This window comes from Drosophila rhopaloa, unplaced genomic scaffold (assembly GCF_018152115.1).
Source record: "Drosophila rhopaloa isolate 14029-0021.01 unplaced genomic scaffold, ASM1815211v1 contig_163, whole genome shotgun sequence".
In the NCBI taxonomy this organism is placed as follows: Eukaryota; Metazoa; Arthropoda; class Insecta; order Diptera; family Drosophilidae; genus Drosophila; species Drosophila rhopaloa.
The window spans coordinates 13,341,118-13,368,411 of NW_025335043.1; the positions used below are offsets into that span (position 1 = coordinate 13,341,118).

General features: G+C 45.4%; 5 protein-coding genes across 10 annotated transcripts in view; 2 read left to right on the forward strand and 3 right to left on the reverse strand.

The window, feature by feature from the left end:
- LOC108039956 overlaps positions 1-3,974 on the forward strand; it is a 46,120-nt gene extending 42,146 nt beyond the window's left edge. The window contains exons 3-4 of one of the 2 annotated variants that reach the window (XM_017117150.2): positions 710-1,222; positions 1,288-3,974. In XM_017117150.2, the coding sequence (XP_016972639.1) occupies positions 710-1,222; positions 1,288-3,353 (2,579 nt within the window). In that variant the 3' untranslated portion in view covers positions 3,354-3,974. The remainder of the gene's footprint in view (positions 1-709; positions 1,223-1,287) is intronic. The other variant, XM_017117151.2, reaches the window with a different exon arrangement.
- A 120-nt stretch (positions 3,975-4,094) lies between these two features.
- On the reverse strand, positions 4,095-20,980 carry LOC108039955 (protein draper). 5 transcript variants are annotated; one of them, XM_017117146.2, is made up of 12 exons: positions 20,402-20,980; positions 12,969-13,199; positions 12,742-12,905; positions 12,551-12,676; positions 8,738-8,984; positions 7,488-8,527; positions 6,647-6,853; positions 6,065-6,565; positions 5,693-6,004; positions 5,486-5,629; positions 5,362-5,394; positions 4,095-5,244 (listed from the first exon to the last, which is right to left on the reverse strand). In XM_017117146.2, exons 2-12 carry the CDS (start codon positions 13,067-13,069, stop codon positions 4,988-4,990), a joined length of 3,132 nt encoding a protein of 1,043 aa, XP_016972635.1. In that variant the 5' UTR covers positions 13,070-13,199; positions 20,402-20,980; the 3' UTR covers positions 4,095-4,987. The 5 variants fall into 5 exon arrangements, with proteins under 5 accessions (XP_016972635.1, XP_016972634.1, XP_016972636.1 ...); XM_017117145.2 differs by having other exon boundaries at positions 5,486-5,632; XM_017117147.2 differs by lacking the exon at positions 5,362-5,394 and having other exon boundaries at positions 5,486-5,632.
- Positions 9,469-12,544, reverse strand: LOC108039957. The gene has a single exon (XM_017117152.2). It carries the CDS (start codon positions 11,907-11,909, stop codon positions 9,609-9,611), a length of 2,301 nt encoding a protein of 766 aa, XP_016972641.1. The 5' UTR covers positions 11,910-12,544; the 3' UTR covers positions 9,469-9,608.
- Positions 13,380-14,645, forward strand: LOC108039960. Its single transcript, XM_017117155.2, has one exon. The coding sequence runs from the start codon at positions 13,517-13,519 to the stop codon at positions 14,444-14,446; it is 930 nt and encodes a 309-aa protein (XP_016972644.1). The 5' UTR covers positions 13,380-13,516; the 3' UTR covers positions 14,447-14,645.
- Positions 20,981-22,559: 1,579 nt separating the features above from the next.
- Positions 22,560-27,241, reverse strand: LOC108040010 (WD repeat-containing protein 35). Its single transcript, XM_017117238.1, has 9 exons — positions 27,043-27,241; positions 26,875-26,986; positions 26,187-26,623; positions 25,950-26,124; positions 25,322-25,897; positions 25,156-25,259; positions 24,805-25,097; positions 23,050-24,750; positions 22,560-22,987 (listed from the first exon to the last, which is right to left on the reverse strand). Exons 1-9 carry the CDS (start codon positions 27,064-27,066, stop codon positions 22,795-22,797), a joined length of 3,615 nt encoding a protein of 1,204 aa, XP_016972727.1. The 5' UTR covers positions 27,067-27,241; the 3' UTR covers positions 22,560-22,794.
- Positions 27,242-27,294: the final 53 nt, after the last annotated feature.

Below are 27,294 nucleotides of genomic sequence, written 5' to 3' on the forward strand. Positions count from 1 at the left end.
TGGAATTTTATTGGCCACGCTTCTTGCCTGCGTAGCTCCACTCCCCTCTCCTTCCATCTGGGCATTCAACTTCATCCTCATCCTCACCATCGCCTGTGCCATTTGGAGCTCGCTGATCTTGGCCTTGATAGCCGCATATGAAGGCGGCCACAAACCATTCCCCATTCCTCCGATCTGCGATCACCAGTCCCCGTTCTCCGTTCTCCACTTTCCCGGCTCCTGACATTTATATTGGCAAATATTTTAAATATTCCCTGCTCCCCGTGTGGGAGTCGTCTTCTTCCTGGCCAAGGCTTCAGGTGTCGTTATCGCGTCTCAATGGTCTTTACGACCATTCGATGGGTCGGAGGAATCTGGGACAGTCGACAGACAGTAGATGGACCCACAGGCCTGACCACGTCATTGTTTCCCAATCGAAATACTCTTAACTATAATTGGAATTTTTATTGTCATGTGAAGTTTAAGCGGGTTTGGTCGGTAGTGAGGGGTTCTCTTTGGGGCGGATCAACCCTTTATGGGCGATTAACGTTTTATAGTTTTAATTAAAAAGGTTTTGAGGGGCACTACTTTTTTAGATTAACTTAAAGAAAGCATTTTATTTTAGTAAGAATATGCTAGGAATACAAATTAGAGATACTTTAGTTTCTGAACAAACCTCTAATTATAATATTCTTATATTATAATTTCCTTTGGCTTCTGTCACCCACAGCTGTCACACCTTTACCCACCTACCGTCAGAATGTCGGCGATGCCGCTCCCATCGCTGCTCCACCTGCAGAGGGACTACAACTGGGTTTCGAAGAAGCTGGAACTATAGAGCTGCAGGCCCAGGAGAACGACTACGTTCTTGAGGAGTCGGCTCTGAGAGTACCACTCTCCCCTCCGCCAAACTATTGTCCTCTTCCCTTGACACCGCCACCCAGCTACACGGAGAGACCAAGGTCAGGCCAGGAACGAAGGTCCCACCCAGCAGATGCAGTCCATCCGGCCACGCCAGCACGTGTTGTGGTAGTCCCAACTTCAGGAGCACCTGCAGCAGCCAGTGATTTGGCAGCACGTCAGCAGGCAAGACGACGACGGCGACTAAGAGAACTCCAGCAACAGCAACTGCACTTCGCATCCAGCACAGACAGCTCCAGCAGCTCCGGATCCAGTTGCTCCGAGTTGGGTAGCGGTTGCAGTGCCACCCGCCGACAGCGTCGACGCAGGCGGGGATTGAGGGGTAAGTAGCCAAACCCATAAAACTCTTTTATTTCAAACCCTCACTCATATCATTATCCCTTTCAGATGCCTATTGTCCGGATCTGTTGAACGCCTGCTCCCTGATTCTGCAGCAACCCGGCAGTAGTGACAGTTCCGTGGGAAACTTCACGGCCACGCCCCCACCCCCAACGACTGGACACCGTGATCACCGGAATCCCGCAGCGGAGGAGAGTTTCGAGTACAGCTCGGACTATGTGGAGATCGACGAGCTGCTGCCTCTAGTGGCCGGCGAGCGAGCGAAGAGCACTCCGCAGCTGGCGATGGGTCAGAACCTGAGCCTGCGACGGCCGCGCATCTCACTAACCTGGGTGCTCCGAGAGCAGCAGCAGACGCAGACGGCTCCACAATCGCAAACACCGCCATCACCGCAGAAGGAGGTGTCCAAGGAGCCTGTGGATGGCCACGTGGATCGCAAGGAGAACGAGGTGTTTGCCTCCAGGAAAGAGCCCGTTCCCACCCAGCTGGATGTCACCAAGAAGCGGTACAGGGTCAAGCAACTGCCGGGTGGCGGTGAGCCGCTCAATGGCTATGCCACCACGCCCACCGCCCACCAGGCTCCGCCCAACGGTCACCTGGCGAACCAGAAGTTCTTCAGCAACCAGAATCTGCTGGACGTGTCACGGAGCGGACCAGGCAGTGCTCCAGTGGCCGCCGCCTCCACCAAAGAGCTGCTCTTCGTGTGCACACCCCAGCGGGCGCCCAGGAGCGATGGACACAGTGAAGCCCTGCTCCTGGCCAGAAAGCGGAACGAGATCCGCAAGAAGTTGGCCACCCGCCTGCAGCAGGCAAGATCCAGCGGCTCGCAGGCGGGTGAGGCCAGGGGATCGGCAACGGGAGCAGAGTCCCTGAAGTGCACCTCCTACTCGGAGCCCAGTTTGGTGGCAGCCTCGGAGGGCGGTGGAGTGGGAGGATCGGGCGGAGGAGCAGCTGCCCCCCAGCAGCAGCGACGCCATAGGCACCGCAAGCGCAGGGATCGCAATCGGGTGCAGAGATTCGGCTACGAGATTCACAACGTGGACGAGTTCCTCTCCCGCTGCTCGCTCGCCGCTCCGGGCAACATACCCGTGGTCCTGGCCACGGCTAGTACCCTCTACCAAACGCGACCTGGTGGCTACCAGCTGGAGATTCCCCTGCCCCTGGGCATGGTGGTGAATGCGGTGTTCAAGAACCAGAACTGGCTGTATGTGCAAACTCCCCATGCGGAGGAGGGATATGTGGGCTATGCCTGCTGTCTGCCCCTGGGGATTCTGCCCCAGCAGGCGAGGGCCGGGTCCAGGAACACCCCCTGCTGGGAGACCAATGCGGACGTGTTCCCTCGTCCCTGCGGCAACATGACGGACTCGGAGAAGGAGATCCGGCTGCGGGGTGGCACCCGTTCCGATGGCGCCCGCACTCCACGCAGCTCAAAGGCTACTGAAGATGTCCTCAAGATCAGCACCACCACCATCAACAATAACAACAACCACAGCAACAACAATAACCAAACGCAAGGCGGGAGCACAGCCAGCTCCTTGTACGGGGAACAGCAGGTGGACAAGCTGTATCTGAGGGCTGCATCCAAGCCGCGTCTGGTGGAGAAGGCCTACGCCCAGCTGCGTTCCACCCGCCAGGTGGCCCCATCCGGTTCCGCTTCGGCCAAGAGCGGCGCCTCCCAGGACGAGTATGTGACGCTGCAGCAGAAGGCCAACAAGAAGCAGCCGAGTGGTGCGCAGACCCATCTCCACCAATCCCAGCCAGCGGCGAGGCGGCTCTCCAATGTGTCCTACATCACCAACGGCCAGAATGGCCAGCATCTGCATCCAAAGCTGGTACCACTGCCACCCTACGAACACAAGCCGGCCAAGAGCCAGGCGGAGGCGGAAGCCACCTTGAAGGCGCTCCGCCGCCAGCAGGAGGTGGGCCAGCGGCAAACTCTAGTCGCCATCAACACGGACTACATCACGGAGAGCATCGCGGTGCACAAGGGCGAGATTGTGACGCTGTGCGAGTGCCGCGAATCCAAGGACCAGCGCCAGTGGTTCTACGTTCGGACGCGGGACGGACGAGAGGGCTTCATTCCGGCCGAGGTGGCCGGCCATGGCTACCTGTAGACCTCCACCGCCTGAAGATGGGTCGCTTTGGGTCTTTGAAAGGATTTTAGAAGCAATTAGTAATCTATGGACATTGCTAGGTGGCTTTTTTGAACGTTTCCTCATATCACCTTAGTTGTAAAATCTTAATTTTTACGATTTATAGTCATATGTATATGTTTCAAACTATTGTGGGTATAACAATGGTTAAAGGCCATTGCCGATATCATAACGAAATCATGAAAAAGCTAAATTTATCTAAGGGATTAAAAAGATAGCAACCCATAGTATTAAATTGTTAAATTGAGGTAAACTCCGCCTTTACGATTCTTTATCCCAAAACGACCCATCCAACCCCCCAGCCCACCCCAAAATCAAGTCAAGCTCTACATTTAACTCAATTAGAAGTATACCCATGTTAATCACTTATAGGCCTGACATTTCATTCGCGATCCTTGGTACGCTTCTAGTTGTAAACTCGTATTGGTGTCTGTAATTAAATACTTGTATCTGTGTATGTGTGTGCGTGTGGATCCTTGAAAGGATCTTGTATTTATCTAGCCTAGCATTACGAGTAGTCTATGTAATAGAAAACTTGCTTAACGAAAATCAAAGAGGAAAGCGCAGACGGAAACTATTTATAAAATTACTGTACTTGATGCTTCTACTAAATAATATTAACAGATATTTAAATAAATATATAAAAGTCAAGTATGATTTTTTTTACTTTTGAGCAAATGGTTGGGATTAGAAAGTTAATGGTTTTAAAATATTTTTAATTAGTTTTTATTATCCGCGTTTTTAAAAGATCGAATATGTGTATATGAACAATAACATACAATTTTATCAGGATTTATCTTATGTTATACGTGTATTGACACAATTGTAATATTCCAATATTTGAGCTACTTGTGAATATTTTATCTATATCAGAAATCGCAATCAGATTTTTATACAATTTTGGCCAAAATTTTACTTATTACAGCATTTAAATTTGTTAACAATAACTTTTACGAATATTTCGTGGTATTCAAAATAGTTTATCAATGAGGATCTCTTTTAATGTATTGTTTATGCACTCTACAAATAAATGGCTTATTAAAAATATAAATACCATATGCTTATTCTATTGATATCAATCTGTATATGCATGGGTTCGATTTAAAATTATTGCAACCTTCGATCCAGAGGAGTTTCTTTTAGAGGCACTCCGCACTCGATTTAAAATTATTGCAACCTTCGATCCAGACGAGTTTCTCTCAGAGACACTCCACAATTTTAACAGGAAGAGGTGTTTCTAGGTACTAAATTTAATATGAGTTCACTTAGGGTGTAAGTCGCTTTGATGATCGATCAAATGAGCATATCGTTAGTACAATTTAGAGCGAATGAAGTAGACATTTACAAAAGTTGGGACCGTTGCTGGGTTGTAAAGGGCCCCTAAAGAATAATTTACAATTGACTGGCCAGCCGTGCCTAAATTGAGCAAAATACAAAATTACAAATCGAATGCAAGACAAATGCTACACAGAATTACATAAACTCACGTACACAACTAAAATTCTATTAATTAAATTAAACTAAGGTTTGTATATAGACACTTTAAAATATCTTGTTGACGACTTAAAATCTAACCAGCGGGTAAAGTTGACTGACTACTTGCGAAATTCCGGACTGGAGCTGGGCGACGCCGTCGACACATTGTCGAGGTTGGTGTTCGTATTGTCGAAGCTCTCGTGCTGCGGCTCCGGCTCCGTGGGTGGCAACGGTTTGTCCAGCAACACGGTCATGTTCTTCACGTTGCTGGGCTTCTCCTCATCCTGGTTTATGTTAAGCATGGCGTCATTCATGCGGTGGTAGTGCGGCTTCTGCGAGGTGCTAGGACGCGAGTAGTCCAGGTGATCATATTCATCTAGGGTATAAAATAACCGAATTACATAATTGGTACTTTAGAGGAGCACTATAAACACTGGACATGAGTGAAAACTAACAGAGCACTACAAAGAATGGGTTTTTAACACTTGCTTACCCTCGGGAAATAAAATCTTGCTATAAATTTTCACTGATTTATGCCAAAATGTGTGCGCAAATGTGGAGTACATAGTTAGTTGCGAAATTACTAAGCATGATTATTATAAAGTCTAAGCACATACCCGGATCCTTGTAGCCCTCCTTGTGCTTAATCTCATCGTACACATGCTCTTCCTTGAGGGATTCATTATAAACAATCGGGTTGGTCAGGTCCGCATTCAAGTTCTTTGTTAGCAGGTCATGGTTGTAGTTGACTGAATAGCTGCCTACTGGAAATACAAAATCATTATTAAACACTGACCATTAAGGTCAAATTGTAAATGTCTTACCCCTTCCACTGGCATTGGAATCATCGCCGCCATATTCCGTGCTCATCGAGCTGCTCTGGTCAAAGTTGTTCATCTTGGGGCGCATATTGTTAGGCAAAAGGCGCGTATCCGCTTGCATGCCGTACACGGGATTGTCAAAGTTGTGGTTACTGGGCGGCCAGCCAGTGGTGTTCGTGTCATGTGTGTAGTGCACATGAGCAATTTCCGTTTTCAGGTTGGACACACGTCGGCGATAGTAGAAGAATACGGCAAAGATGATGAACGCGAACAGGGTCATCAGGACCAAAGTCAATGCAACACTCGCTCGGCTCGCTGCAGGTGAAAAGGTTTCCTTAATGAGTAATGTTATTGAGTCGAGCTATATTAACTTACAATCTTCATTCTGGTCTGCAACTCGTTGGGAGGCGATCAGCTCGTCGCAGTTAGTGCCCATGTAGCCACTCCTGCACACGCAACCATGAGCCGCATGGCACTGGAAGTTGGCCGAGGGACAGGCGCAAGCATTCATGCAGTGCTCGCCGTAAAATCCCTCCGGACAGATCTCGTCGCAACGTGGGCCCGTCCAGCCCGTCTCGCAGATGCACATGCCGTCGTTCTTGCGACACACCTTGTGGTGCAGACAGCGGCATCGTTGGGCGCATCCTTGGCCATAAGTGTCCGTGGGACAGGACTCGTGGCAGTTGGCGCCAGTCCATCCGGGAAGGCACTGGCACTGACCGCTCACGTGGTTGCACTCTCCGCCATGCTCGCAGTTGCATGTGAGCTTGCAGCCGGGTCCGTAAAGTCCTGCCGGGCACGGATGCTCGCAGGTTAGTCCAAGGTAACCAGTGCGGCAGAGGATCTCGCCCGTTATGTGGTCGCAGCTCTTATTTCCTGTAAAATGGGGAAATGTTAGAGATTACTTGGCTACACATTCTTTATTGAGCCCAATCCAAAATCCAAATGGAATCTTACCATGCAAGATCTCCGGGCAGCGCTCCTTGCATTCCATTCCATAGAAACCAGGTGGACAGGGCTCGGCGCAGTCGGCTCCCGTCCAGCCGGACGAGCAGATGCAGTTACCGGAATCGGGGTCGCAGGACGAGTTGTTCAGGCATCTGCAAACTTTATCACAATTTTCACCATAGTAACCGCTCCGACAGTTGGTCTCGCAATGAACGCCTTGGGTTGTTTGTTCGATGGGCATCAGACATGGACAACAAAAACCAGAAACACACAGGTGCAAAACCAGAAAAGCGAATTAAATTAAAGAAATGAAACGTAGGCATGCAAAATAGATGCAATTGAAATGAAAATAATGAGATGAGTGCGGAGCATTAATGGTTTGAGTTGGTATTGAAAATTGGTTAGAGGTAAAAATCCCGCAGGAGATATAACCTAATCAGAGAGCCCATCTCACACTATTCCTTAAAAGATTTTTTGTTTACAATTTAGGAAAATAGTTAAATTTAATTTTCAATAATCTATAAATCTGATTTCTACTCTCTTTTTTTTTGAGATCGTTTAAAGGATTCTTTTTTTGCTGGATTGTATTATATTATTGCTACAAATAAGATATTAAAAAGACTAGCAAATCATGCAGGCATACAAACTGAATAAAATGGTAACAAAAATCTTAAAAAATAAAAGATTCCTAAGATTTCCAAAACATACACATTTTAAATTTTAAGTGGAGCATGTTGATCTATTATCTTGCTTATAATCTCAATGACCTATCATCTTGCTAATTATCTGAATGATTTATGATCTGCGTGAGGCGAATTTAATGAGAGGTATATAGAAATCCCAGTAGTACCTCCCCAGTCCTGTTTGCATACGCAACGTCCGTTGGTCGAGTCGCAGGCCAGGCTGTTGTTGAAGTCGCATTGGCACTTTTGGGCGCACTCGTGTCCGAATTTTCCCGGTTCGCACTTCCGATCGCAGCGCTCGCCGGTCCAGCCAGCGGCACAGGTGCAGCTTCCGTTCTGCGGATTGCAGGCGGCATTATTCTGGCAATCGCACTGCTTGGCGCAGTCCAGGCCATAGTGTTTGAGGTCGCACGGACGGTCGCACTTTAAGTTCTTCCAGCCGGGCGTGCACACGCACTCACCCGACTCCGGCATGCACCTGGCTCCATTCTCGCAGTTGCAGCGCAGAGCGCAATCCTGGCCAAAGGTGCCCGGCGCACAGCCTTCCTCGCACGTGGCTCCCTTCCAGCCGGGCGCGCACAGACAGGTTCCATTGATCGGCGAGCACTTGGCTCCATTCTTGCAATTGCAGGTCTGCTCGCAGTTTACACCGTAGCGAAGGAAGGTACAGGGTCTGGTGCACTGGGCACTGCTCCATCCAATGCTGCACTGGCACTTGCCCGTCTCCGGGTGACACAGATCCGTGTGCTCCATGTCGCACTCGCAGGTGCGGTTGCAGTCCAGACCGTACTTGTCCGCCTCGCAAATCCTCTCCTCGCACTTGGCTCCTCTCCAGCCCGGGTTACAGGTGCAGGTTCCGTTGGCCCGATCGCAGGTGGCATCGTTCTCGCAGTCGCAGGTCATGCTGCAATTCAGTCCGTACGTGTTCAGCGGGCACTCGTCGAAGCAACGTTCTCCCAGATATCCGGGTGGACACTCGCACTTTCCGGTGATGTGGTGGCAGGGTGCTCCTTTGTAGCAGGCGCACGTCTCCAGGCATCCCGCTCCGTAGCTGCCCACCGGACACTTGTTGGCACACACGCTGCCCGTCCAGCCGGGATTGCACATGCAGGCCCCGCTCTCCGGCTGGCACTTTCCGTCGTTCTGGCACGGACAATCCTGCTGGCACTGGGCGCCATGTTTGCCATCCGGACAGCGCATGTCGCATCTAGTTGGAGCGGAGGATTAGTAGGGTTTTTGGGGTGACATATCGGAGAGCTCAAGGAAAGCAGCAAAATCAATCGTAGGATGCAGTAATTTAGTATAAAAAACCTTAATTAACTTGCTTGATTCAATGCAATCTGCGTTTAATTTTGCCGTGATCCTGTGCCATTCGATGATGTCACCGAAAGACACTCCTCTCATTCCGTCCACTTACAGAGGACCCGTGAAACCAGGTGCACACTGGCATTCGCCGGACACGTGGTGGCACTTGCCCCCATTCTCGCAGCGGCACTTCTCCGAACAATTGGCCCCGAAGAAGCCCTCCGGACAGATTTCAGCGCAACGAGCTCCGGCAAAGCCCTTGGCGCACTCACAGTCGCCGGAGAAAGGCTCGCAGACCGCGTTGTTCAGGCAGTCGCACTGCATCGAGCAGTTCCGGCCGTACCAGCCCGGCGGGCAATCTACCGAAGAGTGACACAAACTTGGTTAGCAGCGGTTACGGTTCACGGTTACGGGTTTGACAATTAGTTGCTGCTTTCTTGCTGTTTTGCCGAGCTGCTTATAAGCCACGGCAATCCCAGGAGTCGGACGTAGTTCCGCTCCCGGATCTTGCCGCTTTGGTGAGGGGAATTAGTGGCCGTAAGCCTGCTTGCACCTGAATAATTGAGCTGGAGTGGACTGCGTGGTTGTGTGAGAGAGTGGGGTGTAGTGTAGTGAGTGGGAGGGCGGGTTAGATTTCGGGTCAATATGGCAACTTAAAAGGGTAAACCAACTCAAGCTACAAAGCAACATTAAGGAAGAAGACAAAGTACAACTACGGAAAAACTACGTGCAGATCTTCGGTAGTCCGAAGTAACAATGCCCTTGCATTGGCAATTTTTAGGCTCTTTCTTAAAATACTAACAAAAAAAAAAACTACCTTATTGTATTAACTAGAATCAAAGATTTTTCATTTCTAGCTTATTTTCATTTTATCTACAGTTTTTACATGATTTCAAGACATAGTTTTCTGACAGCAGTTGTATTAGTTAGATATAGTTATAGTAACTTAAGATTTTGATAAACTAATAATGTCCACGTGTGGGTTATATAAGCGAGTTCCTTTGTTTTACGAGGTAGGAGTGCCTGTTTGCCGGTCCCGGCTGATACACGTGCTCCCGGAACTCTTCCAGGTCGAAGTTGTTGGGTTCGTATCTAAATGGCTCCTTGTTTGGTACCGACGCTGAACTCGATTTATGATCAAGCTCTCCGAGTGAAGCTGTGTCCCTAGTCACCCTTTTAGTGGTGGTTCCGAACACATGCCACATGTCGTAGTCAGATTCCTCCGCCACCACCGACTGATGCATCATGCTATGGACACTCGGCGTCGGGGGTGGATAGTGCTGGAAGCATTCATCCCTTTTCGCCATGTCCTCCTCGATCTTCTGCACCATCGGATGCTTCAGCGTCTTGGCAAACTCCACCACATCTGCTGTAGTAGGAAAGCGATCCGTATCCGAGATATAGCTGTTTTCGTTCATGAAAATGTTCCGCCTGACTACCAGGTCTGCATCCAACTCCTCGTCCTCGTCCAAGTCACAGTCGCGGCAGTCAAAGTGGGTGATCTTCATGTTACCGCTTAGCGCGCATATCAGATTAATGCCCATCTTGGAGCCCACTGGAATGGTCGCCATTTTCAGACGGCGCAGCGGATCGTGGTGGCGCAGCAGATCGCCAATCTCGTCCACAACTATCCTAGGATTTGCCTCGATCCCGGAGACATTCAGCTCCTCAACGTGCTCGGTGCCCTTGATGCGGTTGCACAGTATGGTCAGCGCATTGCCGCTCATCTTGTTGTGGGCCAATCCCAGATACTCCAGCCTCTTAAGGCTCGGTCGCTGCAGTGCCTCCCCAATGGCCGCCATGGCCCGCACGTCCAGACGATTGTACTCGAGCTCGAGGGTCTTGAGCATGGACGGCCGATCCAGTAGCATTCCCAACTCAGGGCCACAGTCGCCGGTGATCTGGTCGTAGCCAAAGTCCACCACCTCCAGCAAGGGCAGTACATGCAACGCCCGGCACAACGGATACAGCTTGAAGCTATTCAGCCGGCTATTGCGCAGCCGGAAAATCTGCAGCTGCTGCAGGGCCACCAAGCCCCGGGAAAGGCGAACCATGTCCTTGACCGAGAAGAGCACGTGCCGCTTGTGGTACTCACGGCCCAACGCCGGACCCAGGAATTCCAGGTTCAGCGAGACTAGGTTGACAAAGTGGCGCACAAAAGATAGATCAATGTGCCAACAATCATCCTCCGGATATTTCTGTTGCTGCAACTGCTTCAGATACTTCAGCTTGTTGCGCTTGTCCATCACCTTGTCCTCGTGATCATCCGGTTCCGGCTCAACTCGGATGTCGAACGCGCCTTCGATGCGCTGCTTCCGCTTTCTTTTCCGACGCGGCTCTGGATCTTTGGGCCTCTGCTTCTCGAACCGACGAAGCTTGCGCTGCTCGTGCTCCGCTTGCTTGGTGGCCTTCAGATCCCGCAGCCGCTGGCGGGCGGCGTTTCGATCCTGCCGTCGTTTTCGCCGCTCGTTGCCGGAGGAGTCTTCGTCGTCAGAGATCTCGACATTCCATTTTGTGGAAAATCCAATTACTCTTTTCTTTGAAGAGTGAGATGTCTCGGTTCCGCCCTCGTCCTCCTCCTCCTCCCCCTCCTCCTCACCATCGTCCGGGGTCATGGGCTCATCGCTGGAGATTTCCATGCCTCCAGACTCTTCAGAGGAGATATCCGGCTCCGTGTCGTCGTCGTCGTCGTTTCCCTTTCGCCGGAAGGCAAACTCTGTCAACGACTGCAGGTGCCGAATGTCCATTGAGCGCACTTGATCTTGAATCAACTCGGCCAGCTCGGTCATCTCCTGCTCTGGCCAGAGGGCGGCCGGACAGGCTTCCACCAGCTCCACGTATTTGAGGCTCAGTCCCTTCCTGCGCCATTCATATTCGTGCAATTTCTTCAGCGAGAGGCAAGTGTCCGAACTCTTCGCCAAAACTACGCGCTTCCAGTAGCTCTCATCCTCCACGTAGTAGCACTCGCGCAGAGGCAGATTCACGTCGAGCGAGTCGTAGTGGATGCGCATCTTGAGCGGATCCTCGCGCACGGCAGCAACGGCCATGTGGGTGCCCCCACTCCTAGCCAACTCCCGGACGCACAGTTCCGCCAAAGTGGGCAGGTGAGAGGGGTTATTTAACACCTCTGCGAAGGTATCCCGATTATGCTCGGAAAGTATTGTCCGATTAACGTGTAGAGGAGGATTGTAAAGTTCGTACACGGCCAGCATTGCAGGGTCATTCGGAACGCTCAAGCTGTTGGTGTTTGGCCGGGGCAGGTAATCAATGTCCTCCTCGTCCATATTGTGTTCCCAGCTGTATCTTGTAGTGTAATGCCCTTTTTCTTTATTTTTCTTTTTTTTTTTTTGGTTTTTGTTTGAAGAGTTTTTGTTTCACTTTTAATGTGTTGTCATATTGTATTAATTATATGTAAATATTTGACATCTGATTATTTTGTACCTTGTTTGCATTTATAAATTCCTCATTGTATTTTAAACTCTTGCTGGAAAAATACTCTAATACTAAAAACATTTAAGGAATTTTAAATAATGTCGGATAAGCTTGTCCTTTGTATTATTATTACTAATTATTGATAAGCTAAATGAGTCAGCTTTCTTTCAAATTGTACTACTTTTTATATTTATGTACATTTAGAATAATTTGTAGTAAATAATTGTATTTGCATTGCAAGGGCATTTAGATTGACATTTATAAGCTTTATTGGTGATTGACCAAACACTTATCAACGGTTCGCGGCTCATCACAGGCAGTTCGAGCACAGGCAGTACTTTTTTCAGTACTTTTAGAAACTTAAATTTTAAAAATCCCGAACTGGAGGACGAGCCGCACCCCTGAAACACCCAAGGCGGTTCATTGTAAAGATATCGACACAAACAAACAGCATTTAGGCACAAAGAAAGAATAGATTAAGGGCTCAACGAACTTATATCACAGGCGGGTCCTCCGTAACCATGGTCGCACTTGCACTTCTCCGGGGAGATGCATCTTCCATGCTGGCAGGGTTCTGAGCAATGTGGCACACACTCTCCGGCGCTGGCTATATAGCCATCTGAAAGGTGTAAAAACGGATTAGATACCTGAAGACGGTTTTAAATACTGATCAGCCCAGCTTACCACAACAATCCCTTACAATCCGATTCTTCATAATAATCTGGGTCTTGTTAACCACTTTGTGTTTAATACGATAGGTGGAGCACCGGGGCGGGATGCTCATGCACCAGGTGGAACCGCGGTCCTGGAAAGATGCCAATTCTGTGTAGACAACTTCCACGGGATATCTAAAAGTAAGGGGTTACTCATTTAACTTGATACCTTTACAGGAAGTTCAAAGATATGCCTACGTTTCTCTTTTTTTACAGATATTGGGTCCATCCAGATCTTTAAGATCCGCCTGAGAATAAGCCAGCTGGGCCAGGCAGGCGATAAGGATCAGCCTCAACATGATGGCAGTGTTTTCCAGGTCCTGGAGTGGTTTTCTCTTATCTGATGTAGCTGCACTGGGGCATCACATTGAACTGACAATCACTGGTAGTTTTCAGTAAGGGATGACTCAAGCTGCGATTAATCCAGAGCTGTAGGAACAAAGGGAGAATGAACTACATTAGTCAGGCTTGCTCATGGTATCAGTTTTTTTAAATAAACAACTTATTACTAGTTGCAGAAAAGTACTTAATATAAAATAGAATACACCATAGTTGGGATTTATAAACCAAATCCAAGTAAGGTCTGAGTCCATGACTTTAAAGTCGTCAGATCCTGAACAAGTTAGCCCAGTCTGATCGTAGATAATTTCCAACACAGCCAGAAATTGAAGGCTGCTCAATAAGCAACTGGGAAAAGATCTCAGAAAACTAAATCATTCCAATCCCCCAGAGCGAAGCAGGAGAAGATGCACAAGCAACGTTTGCCCTTCAACGCCGGCCCGGGAGGATTTGGAGCCAGTGCCTTCAACTTCAATGCTCCGCAGTTCGGCGATGGCGGTGGATTTGGACCCGGCCCCGTTCCCGAGGGCCTCAACGGGATGCCATTCCTGGGTAAGGTGCCCACCAAGCCGCTGATGCGCTCTGTCAGCCGGCAGCGTTCGCTGGTCGAAGGAGCTGGTCTGGATTCCCTGCCGCCACCATCGCCGCTTCCCTCAATGGCCGAGCGCATCCTGAGCGGCGGTTTGGGTCGTGGCCAGCGTTTGGGCGTACCGCCCATCTCCAACTTCTATGCACCCTTCGAGGGCGACCATTCGATGTCCATGCTGGAGGACACCACTATGCCGGACTTCCTGAATCAGACTCCAGGTCAGGAGGAGTTGCCTCCACGTCCAGCCGGAGTTTCGGCCATTAAAGACACCGACTCGGAGAGTGACCTTTGCAGTCAGTTGAAGGGCGCGGTCTTGGCGGAATCCCGCTTTCGACGTGCCTACGGCTGCCTGATGGACACTCTGCCGGAGCAGCGGCGACGACGGTTGGAGGAAACGCTCCAGCGCTGCGGACAGACCGCTATTGCCAAGCACTTGCTGGTGCTGCTCCAGCTGCTGACCCTGGTAGTGGGTGTAGGTTTCCGCCAGGTCAAGCGTGTCGGCTGGTTCTGCGGCGGCGTTCGCTTCCGGGTGAGCCGGGCCCAATTCCAACTGCGCATCGCTCTGCGCCAGATGCTGTGGCGCCTGGCCAATGCCAAGGCCAATGACACCTTGCTATTCCTCATCGTGGTGCTGGTAACACCCTGGCTATTCCTTTTCAGCCTGGTGGGCTTTGCCCTATCATTCGTCTTCTCCATGAGAACGGGCATGGCGGAGGGCGTACGTCAGCTGCGCCGACGTCTATTTTAGGACAGCAGTCAGTGGAACAATCAAGGAGGTGGCCTAGCAGCAACACCCCAAGGAGCCACCTTCTCCATCTGACACAAACTTTACATAAGGACACTAGAGCAGCGCATTCCACAAAAATATACAAAACAAACTGCAAGAAACCACCTGAACATCAACTATATTTTGTGTTGCAGCAACAAAATAGAGCACAAAAAATGTACAAGTGTTTTTTTTAACTCTTACAAAAGCGAAATGGGATATCAGAACACAAAACTTTTTTTAAAAACTTAGTAAACCTAAATGTAAAGTACTTGAATTGAAATGCAATCAAATAGATTTTTCGTTTATATTGTAAAACCGCAGATGAATAAAATTTTCTGTATAATATTATTGCATACTTCGATTTCGTTAAATTCTTTAATTTGTTTTCAATAACAAAGGGGTGCTAAAAATCATTTATGTGTGAACTGATCAATAATCCGCCAATATATTTATTTGTTTACGATTTATTTCGCTTGCTGACCACTTGCTCGTTTCTCATCAATCCCATTTTTTATGTGTATTATTTTTGCAATTTATTTTGAATGATAAATATGGATACAAAACCAACAAAACAAAACGAATACATTTCCGCTGCTCATGGGGCAGCACAGCAGATTGTGGGCCTTTGTTGGTCATGCTCGTTGTAATTTCACTTTCAATTGCATCCCGCCAGCGAAGAGCCCATTTTCACAGCACCATGGTACTTCATGATTCACTGACTACTGATTGCCACATCTAATTCCCACAACATATTAAAAAAGCGTTCAGTGACTTTTTAGAGTTCTCTCAAGGGAACATCATCCTCCTGTTTCGATTCAGTGTCCCAGAGGAGCTGCATGGGTGTTTTCTCAGATTTCATTTCAATAGATATTGAGAACTTGAAATTAATTATGTCAAGTCTACGTGTGAACTGGGCCAAGTATTGTCCGATCATGGTTTACAATTACGAATGACCCATCAAAAATGGATTGCATAAATGTGTATCGGTATCAGTAAAATTACCCAGCCCAAACCATTTACAATTGATACCATAACCGTTTTTCAGGAAATTAAGATACTCTTCCAATACCAAACATTAGGTGCACAAAAGAGAGATGTTTCTTTCAACAGTCAGTCATTACGAACTGACATGATGCATGGCCCAGCAATGTTTGTTCAGTTGGAAAATACCTACAATTAGAGCAGGGATTGTCGTGATCCACAACCTCTATTTGTGCGGGAAATATAATTGCTGGTTACTTTTTTATCCAGCGTGAAATCTAATTCACTTAATAGCATGGCGACATGTGCTCCTAACTCTTCATTTCTCCAATTTGAATTCAGAACAGAAATGGTCATTGTCAAGGTTGCTATTAGCCAGAAATAGCGTGATGAGCTATAGAAAAGTAATAAAATGGCGCCACAAGAGAAAAGACTTGGGGAAAACGTAGAATTTTTAATCCACTCGGTAAAGTAGAAGTAGCTTGTCTAGCTTTTTTAAATCGTAAATAATTTACCCATTGAGAAAAACAAATTTGTTTTAATACTTCTCCGAAAATATTTTTATATTCAAAAATGACAGATAATACACAGATAGATTTATGTATTATTTAACTGATAATAGCTAGGGTTTTCATATCTCTTAAAAAAAATACACTGAGAGAATATAAACAAGGCAGTGATAACAACCGGCGGCCCCTCGACTCTGCTCAAAAGATTACAAAAGATAACGCTGGGCGATAAGAATAACCGAGACCATTCCGCACCTCTAACCCATCAGGGAATCGGTTTACTGATACTACGTACGTTTGTAGGTGACTAATTCGGTCTCCCTTTATATAAACAAATCTACGGAACGGAAGATGCGTAATCCGGTCACGGACATAAACTAATAGAATTATACCAATTCATCCTGTAAATAAATGAAATCTACAATGGGTGGCAAAAATGTGCGAACTAAACTAACAAATTTCAATTGCAACGTTTGTTTAAATTCTCTATTCTCAACAAAAAAATGGAATTAGTTCAGTAATCACAATCTGTTTAGATATTATCTTGTCTTTATGATTCCTGGTGATCAAAACAGATTGTGTTATCTGACAAAATTATCTTTTTTGAATATATATATATATATATCCTCAAAAGAAAAACTCTGCTTACTTAAAATTGAAAATTTGAACTTTTGACCCAAAAAAAGTAGTTGGATAATATATAATACAACCCATCAGCATTAATTTTAATTTGGCCACTTAAGGAGCAAATAAACTTTTATTTTGCTTCCGCATAAATCATATTAAAATGCGAAAAGCACTCTTATTATGTGAATTTCTACGAGAAAACGAGTTTACATTTGCAATTTACTTATTTGTTTACATTGCTGATTGCTGTTTTAATGAGCTAAATGAAAATGTCGTGGATGAGTCACTTTAAGTAAAACATTGCTAGACTATAGTCTATAAACTATGTGAATCGGTTAATTGTATAATAAACGAGTGTGTGAGATTTTTTCAATGGAAAACGTGTCCGGCACAGTCTATTTTATCGAGTATCGAACCCATTCACCATTCATAGATTCCGCATGAACAGCATCTGGTTTGGCTGAGTCACTTTGATTTCATTCACAAAATGTTTGTATAAACTTTTCTTTCGGGTCAGAACGGTGGGTCAATCTACCTCTGAAACCGAGGAGTTGTAGTTCCACCCTTTCCCAACAGATTGGTAATTGTGGCACTCCTTATGTTTGCTTGCACTTCTCTTATCTCTTAACAACGTTACACAAACATAAAAACCCCAAATGAGAGAAACCAATTGCAATTCTTAATCAGACATTAAGAGCCATACAAATATAGTTGGAAGCATAAATTGTTAGCACCTGTATTAGAAACTTGGCAAATAAGTTGAAATCCATTTCCGCTGCCCGTCTGTCTACGTGTCTTGTGCCTTTTAAGTGTTCGAAATGTATAGGTACTTATATATGACTAATCCCATGAAGACCAAGCAAGAAAATTACTTGAGTTTTGATGAAGGAAAATTAAGAAAATTACATTCAAGTGGATCGTGCAAACGTAGAGCTGTGGAATACATTTTTAGATTGAAGAAAAAGCTTTGTTGGACAGAATTCAAAGAGAATCATCTTTTTTTTAAAGATATTTTTGAAGATGAGAAGATAACAATTTGATTTCTATTTTAATAATGGGATGAACAGCTAGTAATTTAAAAAACAGAAGCAAAGTCTATTTTTATTGCAAATCAGGATTAATACAATTTTTTTTATATATTTAAAGTACATTATAAAAACGTCTGGATCTGGCGTATACGAGATATGCGAGATATATCCACTTCCCTCAATGGGATCTCTATACTGCGCACTTGATTAATACTAAACAAACAAAGATTGTTGGCTCCCGCTCTATATAATCAGAATTATTATATATGAGAGAGGCCTTCATTTGAGCTTTACTTTGGATAGTGGAATCAAAGTCGAATAAACCAAAACATCTCCAATAACCGCAACGCAAATTGTTCACATCCATTTGGGAATTTAACGCCTTGCAGGGCTGATAAAACACATTTGAAATAAACAATTGAAAAAACAATAAACATTTTGAATGGCAAGAAATTCAATAAATATGAAAACCAAATGTTCTGACTCTATAATTGATGACTAATCATAATTGATGAAATATGGTTCCGTTGCTTAGAGTCCCAAAATTCTCAAAGAGGTATTTTGACATAGACTTTAACTTAGGTTCAATGTGATGTTCAGTGATCAGGTTAATGGAAACTTTAAGCGTACCCAAATTTAAGAATTATTAAAAGTTATTATACTAGGGTGACAGTATAACTTCCACTTTAAAAAAAAAATAAGTGGACAAACGTGAACATATGACAAATTTGTAAGTATGTATAAGTAAAAATATTCGTAGCCACGTCAGCCACAGTGACAGTAATTTTAGCTGCTTAGACGTTTTCGTATTCATTTCACAGGTGAGTCCACATTTATCACCTTTATTTTACTTGCCCAATTAGCAGGAGAAGCTCCGATTTCTAACCCGAATTCGGAAAATGCTAGAAGCTACTAATAGAAATTCAGAGAACCCAGTTGTATTTCAACTGGAAATAAAGAGAACATTTGTTTATTTTTATAGAGGAATCGCACCCACACCTTGCAATGCAGACATACAACCAAGAATTTTGCATAATCATCGCAACTGAAACTACAATTGCAACAATACGGAGAAAGCAAAACAATGTTGGATAATGCAACGCCAAAGAAAATTAAAAAAAAAGTAGAGGGGCAGCAGAACACTGTTGTAATCATGATAGCACTGACGACAGACAACGAAAAAACTGTCTGTTGGGTTTTTAGGACCAGAAATCACACAAAGGCTTTATCCTATGTTTTCCGCCAGCCACTCCCTCGCACTCCACTATCAATAAAGCTGAGTAATTATGGCGACAACAAAGTCAGGCTCTATCAAGGAATCTGAACAGACTTTTACACATGTAGATACATATGTATATCCAAAACAGGGTGAGGAGCGCACCTCTTAGTGCTGTTTTAGCATTTCATTTTGCAATAGCTCGTGGAGAAATTGTTTGCGGTGCATTGCACTTTCAAGCTCAAGTCCTAAACAGGCGTCATCGTTCATCAAATCACGTATGATAATAATGATCAAGTTCCATTGCCAATGTCGGAATAATAAAGCTGGAAATCGCTTGGGTAAGTAAGATATGTGGACAATAAAAACATTTTATAGGGATTACATTTTTCAATGATTTGGTTCATTAATTAGAATACTTAATATTGTATGTGTAGGTAATACAAATATTACAAAATCTTAAGATTTCTAAAGTTATTAAACAAAAAAAACATGTATAGGGCTAATACAATTGAAGACCTTTAAATATGAGGATGTTGAAGGGGATTAGGAGCATATGTTGCAAACTAGCAACCAGGTAGTTTTAATGGGAATCCCCAGTTTTTATTATGAAAGAAATTGGACAAAAGGCAAGGACTGATACGACAATCGCGCGTCGTAAACAAATTTCCAAACGACATACGCCTATGCTTAAGCATTATATTGTACACAGTACAGAAAAATAATGACGCTTTAAGGATTCCGTCATATATTACACATACATTTGTTGGAATGTTGTGATATTTGGGTAAATCATGATAAAAATCTCAGCATGTTCCCCAGGGTCTTCAAGATTGGCAAAGCGGCACAGATAATTAAAATAATAATAATTGATTAATATAGGGGAACCTCCGTAAATCGAAAAACTTATAGATTTGAAAGAGTATCGTACAACTTTTTATTTAGATACAGTCGATATTTAAAGCATATTTAGGATTGGGAAGTTCTTTTTGTAGGTGTAGTACTGTATCTCGTTCTGGATATCATCAGCGAACAGCTGCAGCAGTGTGCGTTAGTTAGTTTATTTCGGTGTGTGTGTGTATGCTGGCTTTGTTTTCATTTGATCTGCCTACGTTGTTGTTGCTACCCTGACAGCTGGAGCTTCCGCAGCATTCTGGAAATTGGAAGACCGATGATGCGGGTTGGAGGGGGGTGGAGGATTGCGATGAAAGAGAATTTCGTCAATTTACTGCGATTGCTCTTCATGACAGATATAAAGATACGAGGAAGACGACTGCGCGAAATCAAAAGCCAAAGAAAGGCCATAAAATTGTGCGAAAGAGAAACCAGAACAGGTTTAACTGTTCTTGGTGTGCGCGGAATAAAAGCGCTAATTGACACGCACACAAATGCAAGAGAGCCATAAACAAACAGTGGGAGAGGGAGAAAGAGGCCGAATGAAAAAAGAGGAGACTAAGCGAACTGGAACTTTCGTAATTCCAGGGCAAATGACACTTTTAACACAATACTTATTTTTAACCAAAATCGAAGACAAAAGTATCTTAAAATCGCCACGATTTGTGTTAAAACTCACCTTTATAAACCTTGAAAAACAGGTTGTGTTTCCACTCAAAACAAACGTCGAAGAATGCACTCAAAAATCACACCGCATTCCACTCGCTTTCCACGTTTACGAAATCGGAAAATTCGTGCCCATATATTTTGGACCTCTAAGACTTTATGAGGCGATTTGTATTTTTAAATGTTTACAACATCGTGCATATACACCTATAGATAAATCAGCGCATTGTTTGGCTTTCTCAACATTCACAGAAACTCGTTTTCGTTTCGCGACTCTCTTTATTTTGGCACACTATTCACAGTGAAGCTTATTAAGCAATTTATGTGTAACCCCATGAAATAAAAACAATTATTTTTCATGCGACCAACCCGACAGCAATGAAAACAACAAAGACGACGCAACAACGCAATTCTTTAACCCGCAATGAAATGCACTCCAATTATTTTTAAAGCTTGTTTCGTTTTTGCAAGCACCGCCAATTCTTTTTACTTTATTTTCGAACGCACACAACCGAACGCCTCGCAGGGAGTTAATTTAATTTATTTAAAGTTGAGCGAAACGAAGGCGCTCCAACCGTTTCTCGTTCGATAGTGCTGGATTATTATTTTGTTATTGCTTCAGGTTGAGATACATCGATGCCAACATCAATCTAATCGATGTCTTCAAAATATCGATGATATCGATGTTTAGCGGGAACAATCGATAATTTTTTATACAATTTTTTTATATTTTACGTATAAGTTATGTTAGTTTTTAATATAATTATAAATAAATAAGAATAGTGGAAGAAATGAATATACAATTATTATTATACACAACAAAATATAAAAATAGTCAATATATCATATGGATCGTTTTAATTTTTTTCATTAAATCTAGGGCCTATTTTTAAATAACTAAATGTATATGTTTATATTTTTTAATTATATTACTGATAGCTAACTTAATTTTTATTACTTAAATGTATTCGTTAAAATTGTATACAAATATGTTTTGACCCCAAAATATTTTAACATGGCCTATAATTGATCCTTAGAGAAAATACAATTATTCTCCCATGTGGAATTTAGTTCCGTCCCATGAGGAGATTAATTGAGATCCATCTGAAATGCGGCTTTGATTATAGCACAGTAAAATTGATTGGTGATCTTCCGAAATATAAAAAGTATAAAAAAATGTATTAAGTATTAAGGAAATTTTAAAAAATTCAAATATTGTTTATTGTATACTTATACTTACATCTTACTTAAACAGTGTTGCCGTTTAGTCTTTTTCAGGCTAAACCTAGCATTGAACATGGAAAAACTTATTAAAATTCTAAATAGTCTAAAGATATAAATGCCAAAAAAATATGTATGTCCTTTAGTTTAGTTCTCAGATCGAACAATAAGTTCGCCAGCTGAGAAATCAGTTAAAAATAAAAAAACCGTTACTTCTCAAGTACCTGCCGGTGTGCAAAGAAATACAATTTATATTTAAAAGTTGTTAATTTTAAGCAGTAATGCCATGCAATTTTACGTTTATTTTCGTCGATCTGATACGCCAGTTGTTTAACTCTTATTTTACGTTACATTTTTCGTCGATCTGATATGTTTTTTTATAGCTGACGAATGGATGTTGTTGATCTGAGTGCTGGGCTTTTACAGAGAAACGAAAAAGTTCAAGAAATGAATTAGGTCGTAACATACATAAAATAAGTTGTAGTGGCTTATTTAATTTGTTTTTGATTAAAGTGTTCATCATTTTGTAATTATGACATATAAAAACATATTGTTTTTGTATGTCTTATTTATTTAATATTTTTAGCTTTTTTATCCAGAATCTAGCTTATGCGGCATCACTGCTCTGTAAGAACAGAGGTGGAACAAAAATGAGTGATGTAATAAATTCGATGACGCCGTATTCTATAGAGCTGCAAAAATATCGATTTACATCAATAAAATCAAAAATCTATTCTTTTTTAAGTGTGCCAACAAAAATCAAACTAAAAACGCGATGTATGCGTCGCCGCTTGGTTTTAAAATCAATCAACAAAATTAAGCTATAAATAAATATTTAATGAGCTATTGAGTGTACCATTTCAAAATATTAATAATCATAAACCATTATAGTAAAAACAAAATAATTTACTTTCTATTATTAAAATTCAACCGAATTTACAAAGTAACGGTCTTTTTTAAATCTGAGCCATTGCCTAATGTTTATGTGGTTGCCTTTATTCATATGCTTCAATAAATTCAAATAATCTAACTGGCCATACATTCTTAAAATAGTTGATATTTTTATTTCCGAAAATCATTAACTGCATATCACTAGAGATCGGTTATTTTACAAAAACTTATTTTAAATGGGATTGTAGTACTCCCACTCTAGCTTTCTTCTGTGTGAGATGATCCTCGGTTTTTTCAGATCTCCACTGTCATGGACACAATCAAACTGTGGCACAGGGGGCAGGTGCGATGCCTTGAGATCTCCGTGGGGGCAGCACAGTGGTGGCAGGTGGTGCATATCCATATGTTGTTGGTGGGCTGGGTGATGGGTTTCCCGGATGAAATGCAGGCCGGGAAACGGGCATTGCACTCTGGGCAAGAGGGTGAGCTAAAACAAATAGGTACTAAATTAGTAAAAAGGGGCTTAGCAGATCCAGATGCCCAACGCACCTGTCTGGGACTGGTACTCCGCAGGAATAGCAATCCACCCTCTCGCCAGCGGCATCCTCCGGATCGTACTTGGCGAAGATCCCTGCGGCCAGTTCCTCATACTTCTGCAGAGTAACCTCCGGCAGGTGACCCAGTTGCTCAAGCTTCATAAAGGCCTTGGAGCAGGTGCCGAAAGCCCGATCCGCACAGCTGGCCAGGGCCAACAAGGAGTAGATGTGCTCCGGAGGCAGTACATCCTCGTAGTCCCGCAGCCTAGTCGCTGTGATCACTGCACTGTGGATGATCCCGAAGCGCAGTTGCCTTTGAGCGAGGAGCATAAAGTGGTAGGCCTCGGAGCAGTGCCATAGTCTTTCAATGGCCGCCGCATCCTCCAGGGCAATGGAATCCAGCAGCGTGTTCCTACCGCTGGCGTAGTCGATCTCTGGAGTGGCCACCGCCTTGAGGTGCTCCTCTGCCAGCAGAGCAGCCAGAACATATAGTTTCTTGATCCTCAGCAGGGGAGCCCGCTTCTCCTGCTCCCGTTCCGCCATTTGGGAGAGCAGACGAGCTGCATCCAGGTGGCGCCCGGCATTGCGCTGCATCTCGATGGCCTCCTTGAGGCGTCCCTCTTGGAGCAACTGGGCCGCATGCTTGGCAATCAGGGCTTGCACCTGGGGCAGCTGGAACCGCTGGGCCAGTTCCACGGCCTCGCCCCACTGCCGGAGATTCACGCACGTGGCGACGGCGGCCTTCTGGTCACCGAAACGGAGGTGAGCCTGCACCGCCTCGGAACACATGCCCACGGAGGCCAGCATCTCGGCCAGCTTCGGCAGCAGGGGACTCTTCTCCGGCAGCCGGTCCACGCACTTCTCCAAGTCGTCAAACTGCTCCAGGTGGTAGAGTGCCTCCATGTAGCCCTCCAGGAAGTGGGACTTCTCGTAATACTCCCTGGCACTCTCCCACGAGCGGAGATTGGCGAAGTGGTGGCCAATCTCACGCCAGGCAATCTCCATCTGCTGGTCGGACACCCCGGATCCACCCATCCTGTACAGCTGCACCACGCGGAACCAGTCGCAGAGGGTCATTCGCAGCTCTATGGCCAGATCCCGACGATCTGCGTCCAGGTAGAGCTTCTCCGCCTCCTCGAACTCCCCGTAGAAGGCCGAGATCTCCGCCCGTTGCAGCTCGTTGGAGTGGATGGTGCGCAGTCTCTTGACCAGTTTAATGCCCGGATAATGGGCACACCGCACAAAGGCGTTCTCCGCCGTCTCCAGTTCCAGTTTCTTCAGGGCAGACTCGGCCAACAATCGCCAGAGCCTCGGATGCGGATTGTCCTCGATGAACTGCTTGGCATCCTCCAAACCCACATGCTCCAGGAGGTCGTCGGTGTCGCGGAGAGACTTCACTCGCAACTGAATAAGATGCGACGAGTTCTGCAGCTCACCCACGCTGATGATGTCGTCCAGCAGGACACTGGTGATCTCCAGGTCCTCGAAGGTGCAGATGTAGCCGGAGCAGGAGACGGGCTCCTCGGGATCGTTGCCTCGGAAGATGTACATGCGCGTCTTCTCCATCAGGGCCAGGAGCAGCGGGTTGTCCTTGGCCCAACTCACCGCCCACACGTCCTTGCGCTCCACCCGACTGAAGTTCAGTTGGGTCTCCCGGTTGTCGTCCAGATCGAGCAGGGTCATCACGCCCATGTGGTCGATGATGGCGGCACGACTATATAAATTATATGGATTAACAGGTTTATATAGAAATACATTATCAACTCACGTGGAATTGCAATTGATGGCCATCTTGTAGACCTTGGAGTTCATCAGGTGGCGGTTCCTCAGCGCCACATTGGCTATGCTGTACTCGTTGATGGCTCCCGATTCCCTGGCCACCAGGAGCAACTTCTCGGAGAGCGCCAGCGCAGAGATGGGATCACTGATTCCCCGCTGCGTGGAGTGACCATCGCTACTGCTCAACATCAGATCCTTGGCCATTTCCACTCCAGTGGGAGTGTCGTCTATGTGGAATCGCTTCTCTTTGCGCGCCTTCACATTGTGCAACGTGGAGGCACTCTGGAAAGGAAAGAAAGTTCATTGAACTGGGAGTGGGTTATGAACTCAAGGAACCCACCTTGGGTGTGTGGTAGTGCCAAATGAGGATCTCCTCCTGGGAAGCTATGGCCACATAGCTCGAGTTGATGCCCACAAAACAGGGTCTGATATCAGTGTACTTGGCTAAAACGGAAGATTAAGGATGGATTAATTTTATTATATATACGATACCTAGTAGTACTCACAATCCACAGTAGTTCCAATGGAGTTGCACAGCAGTAACTGATAAACTCTATCATCCGCCGGATTGCTTCGATTCTCCAAAGTGCTCAGGGCAATCTCCTTGATGTTGCTACTAACACACTCCACTCCCAGGACGCAGTGTTCGCTACTGGAGGCCAGGCACAGAGTGGGCTCCACCTCCTTGAGGAAACTCTGATTCGACACGGTGTTCCAGAAGGTAATCACATTCATGGGCGAGTCCCTGGAGGCACTGCCTCCACTATTTAGGAAGACCACGGTCTTCTCGAAATAACACCAAATGTAATCAGGTCGGATGTTGGCGAAGTAGATGAACGAGTCCACGGCCATGGCTATGCGCAGTGACTTTCCCTCCCAACTGAGTGAGGTTATGTCGGTTCCGGGGACCTTCAAAGTGCGGAAGATCCTGCCCAGCGGTGAGTAGAAGCACACCTGGTTGGAGTCCCTTTGCGAGGGAGGTGTCACCGTGTCCAGGGCGGTTCCGCAGATGGCCAGCACTGTGCCATCGTGGTTCCACTTGGCGTCCACATTGCGCATCCCAGTGTCGAAGATTGTGGGGGCTGCAAAAGCAATAGGTCACATCAAAGTACATGGCATCTAAGAATATCCCACCATCATCATTTTCATTCCTCATAATCTGCACCCGTCCAATCTCATAACAAATGGCCAAAACGGGTCGCTTGCGACTCTGGGGAACTCTTCCACTGAACCAGCAGATGCTGGCTATGCGATGACCCCTGGAGGAGGATCCACCACTTATGCTCACACACTGGATGTGCAGCTTCATCTGGATTATAAAAACCAATATAGGTATGTGGAACAAGAAAGGATCAACACCTCTTCACTCACAGCAAAGTTGCCTTGGTTATCGTACAGATGGCATTCCCCATTGGCCAGAGCAAACAGGATGAGCCTGTTGTCCGGACTCCACTGCACCCCGGTGAGATGGGTTCCCTTGAGCTCCTTGCCAAATATGCGATTGCCATCCACAGAACCCACTATAATCGCTCCGTCCTCGTAAACAATACAGATCCGTGAGCCATCCGAGGTCCAACTCATGCTGGCCACCGTGGACTTCTTCCTGTCGTTGGTCATCTCCTCATACCAGGATCCCTTGTACAGCATCCACACCATGATCACCCCGTCCGTGTCCGAGGAGGTCAGCTTCTGCTGGGCATCGTTCCAGGTCACCACCCTCACCGACTCCTTGTGGCCATCGAGGGTCTGGTTCATGGACAGATTGGAGACGGCGGCCAGGCCACCTTTACTCTGGCCATTGCCTGCAGCTGGAAATATTGTTTAAATCAAGAATTAGTTGTATCAAATTTGTTTACCAGACTTCTTTCTGTCAGCTAGTAATAACGTTTTAAATTCTATTTTAATGAAATAAAATATTTGTAAACCAATTAGATCATAAGACTATATCCCTTTGTAATTTTATTAGGAAGTGATTTGTTACCCTAGGTTCTACCTCTTAGTCATAGTATGTACCTTCTTTGAACCTAGTTAATCTCTATTAATGATCGTTTGCACTTACCCTGATCCAATTTAAGGACTTTGAGCAATCCATCCGTTCCGGCCACTGCAATGTAGCCCTCCTCTTTGTTCCAAGCAATGCAGTTGAGCTTGACATTATTGGGTATGGCTATCTGCGGTGGTATAACTTTATAAATATAGTTTAATGTATTTAAAAGACAATGCCTACCTTTTTGCTCAAATAAACAAACATAGTTATAGTTGCAGTTGCACTGGGGTTTTCTTTAAAATATTTTTCTGCATTTGCTGTGGCAACAAAACTAAATAGTTTCCATGGTGACTCCTTTTTCAGTTTGATTGGGTTTGTATTATGGCCACGCACTGCTCAGCTGGCCAAAAACCCAAGCCTGTTTGTGGCCATAAAGTGGTTTAATTGGTTTTGGTGGTAAATATTAGAGAAGTACCTGTTGCAACCTGTTGC

What these genes read in the sequence shown, in the direction of transcription:
- LOC108040010 (XM_017117238.1), bottom strand. Translation starts at nt 27,066, where the DNA reads ATGTTTGTTTATTTGAGCAAAAAG. An exon ending in TTGTTTATTTGAGCAAAAAG is followed by an intron (nt 26,987 to 27,042) that starts GTAGGCATTGTC and finishes ATACCACCGCAG; the next exon opens with ATAGCCATACCCAATAATGT. An exon ending in GGAGTACCAGTCCCAGACAG is followed by an intron (nt 22,988 to 23,049) that starts GTGCGTTGGGCA and finishes TATTTGTTTTAG; the next exon opens with CTCACCCTCTTGCCCAGAGT.
- LOC108039957 (XM_017117152.2), bottom strand. Translation starts at nt 11,909, where the DNA reads ATGGACGAGGAGGACATTGATTACCTGCCCCGGCCAAACACCAACAGC.
- LOC108039960 (XM_017117155.2), top strand. Translation starts at nt 13,517, where the DNA reads ATGCACAAGCAACGTTTGCCCTTCAACGCCGGCCCGGGAGGATTTGGA.
- LOC108039955 (XM_017117145.2), bottom strand. Translation starts at nt 13,069, where the DNA reads ATGTTGAGGCTGATCCTTATCGCCTGCCTGGCCCAGCTGGCTTATTCT. An exon ending in GATTGTAAGGGATTGTTGTG is followed by an intron (nt 12,677 to 12,741) that starts GTAAGCTGGGCT and finishes TACACCTTTCAG; the next exon opens with ATGGCTATATAGCCAGCGCC. An exon ending in TGCAGACCAGAATGAAGATT is followed by an intron (nt 6,005 to 6,064) that starts GTAAGTTAATAT and finishes TTTCACCTGCAG; the next exon opens with CGAGCCGAGCGAGTGTTGCA.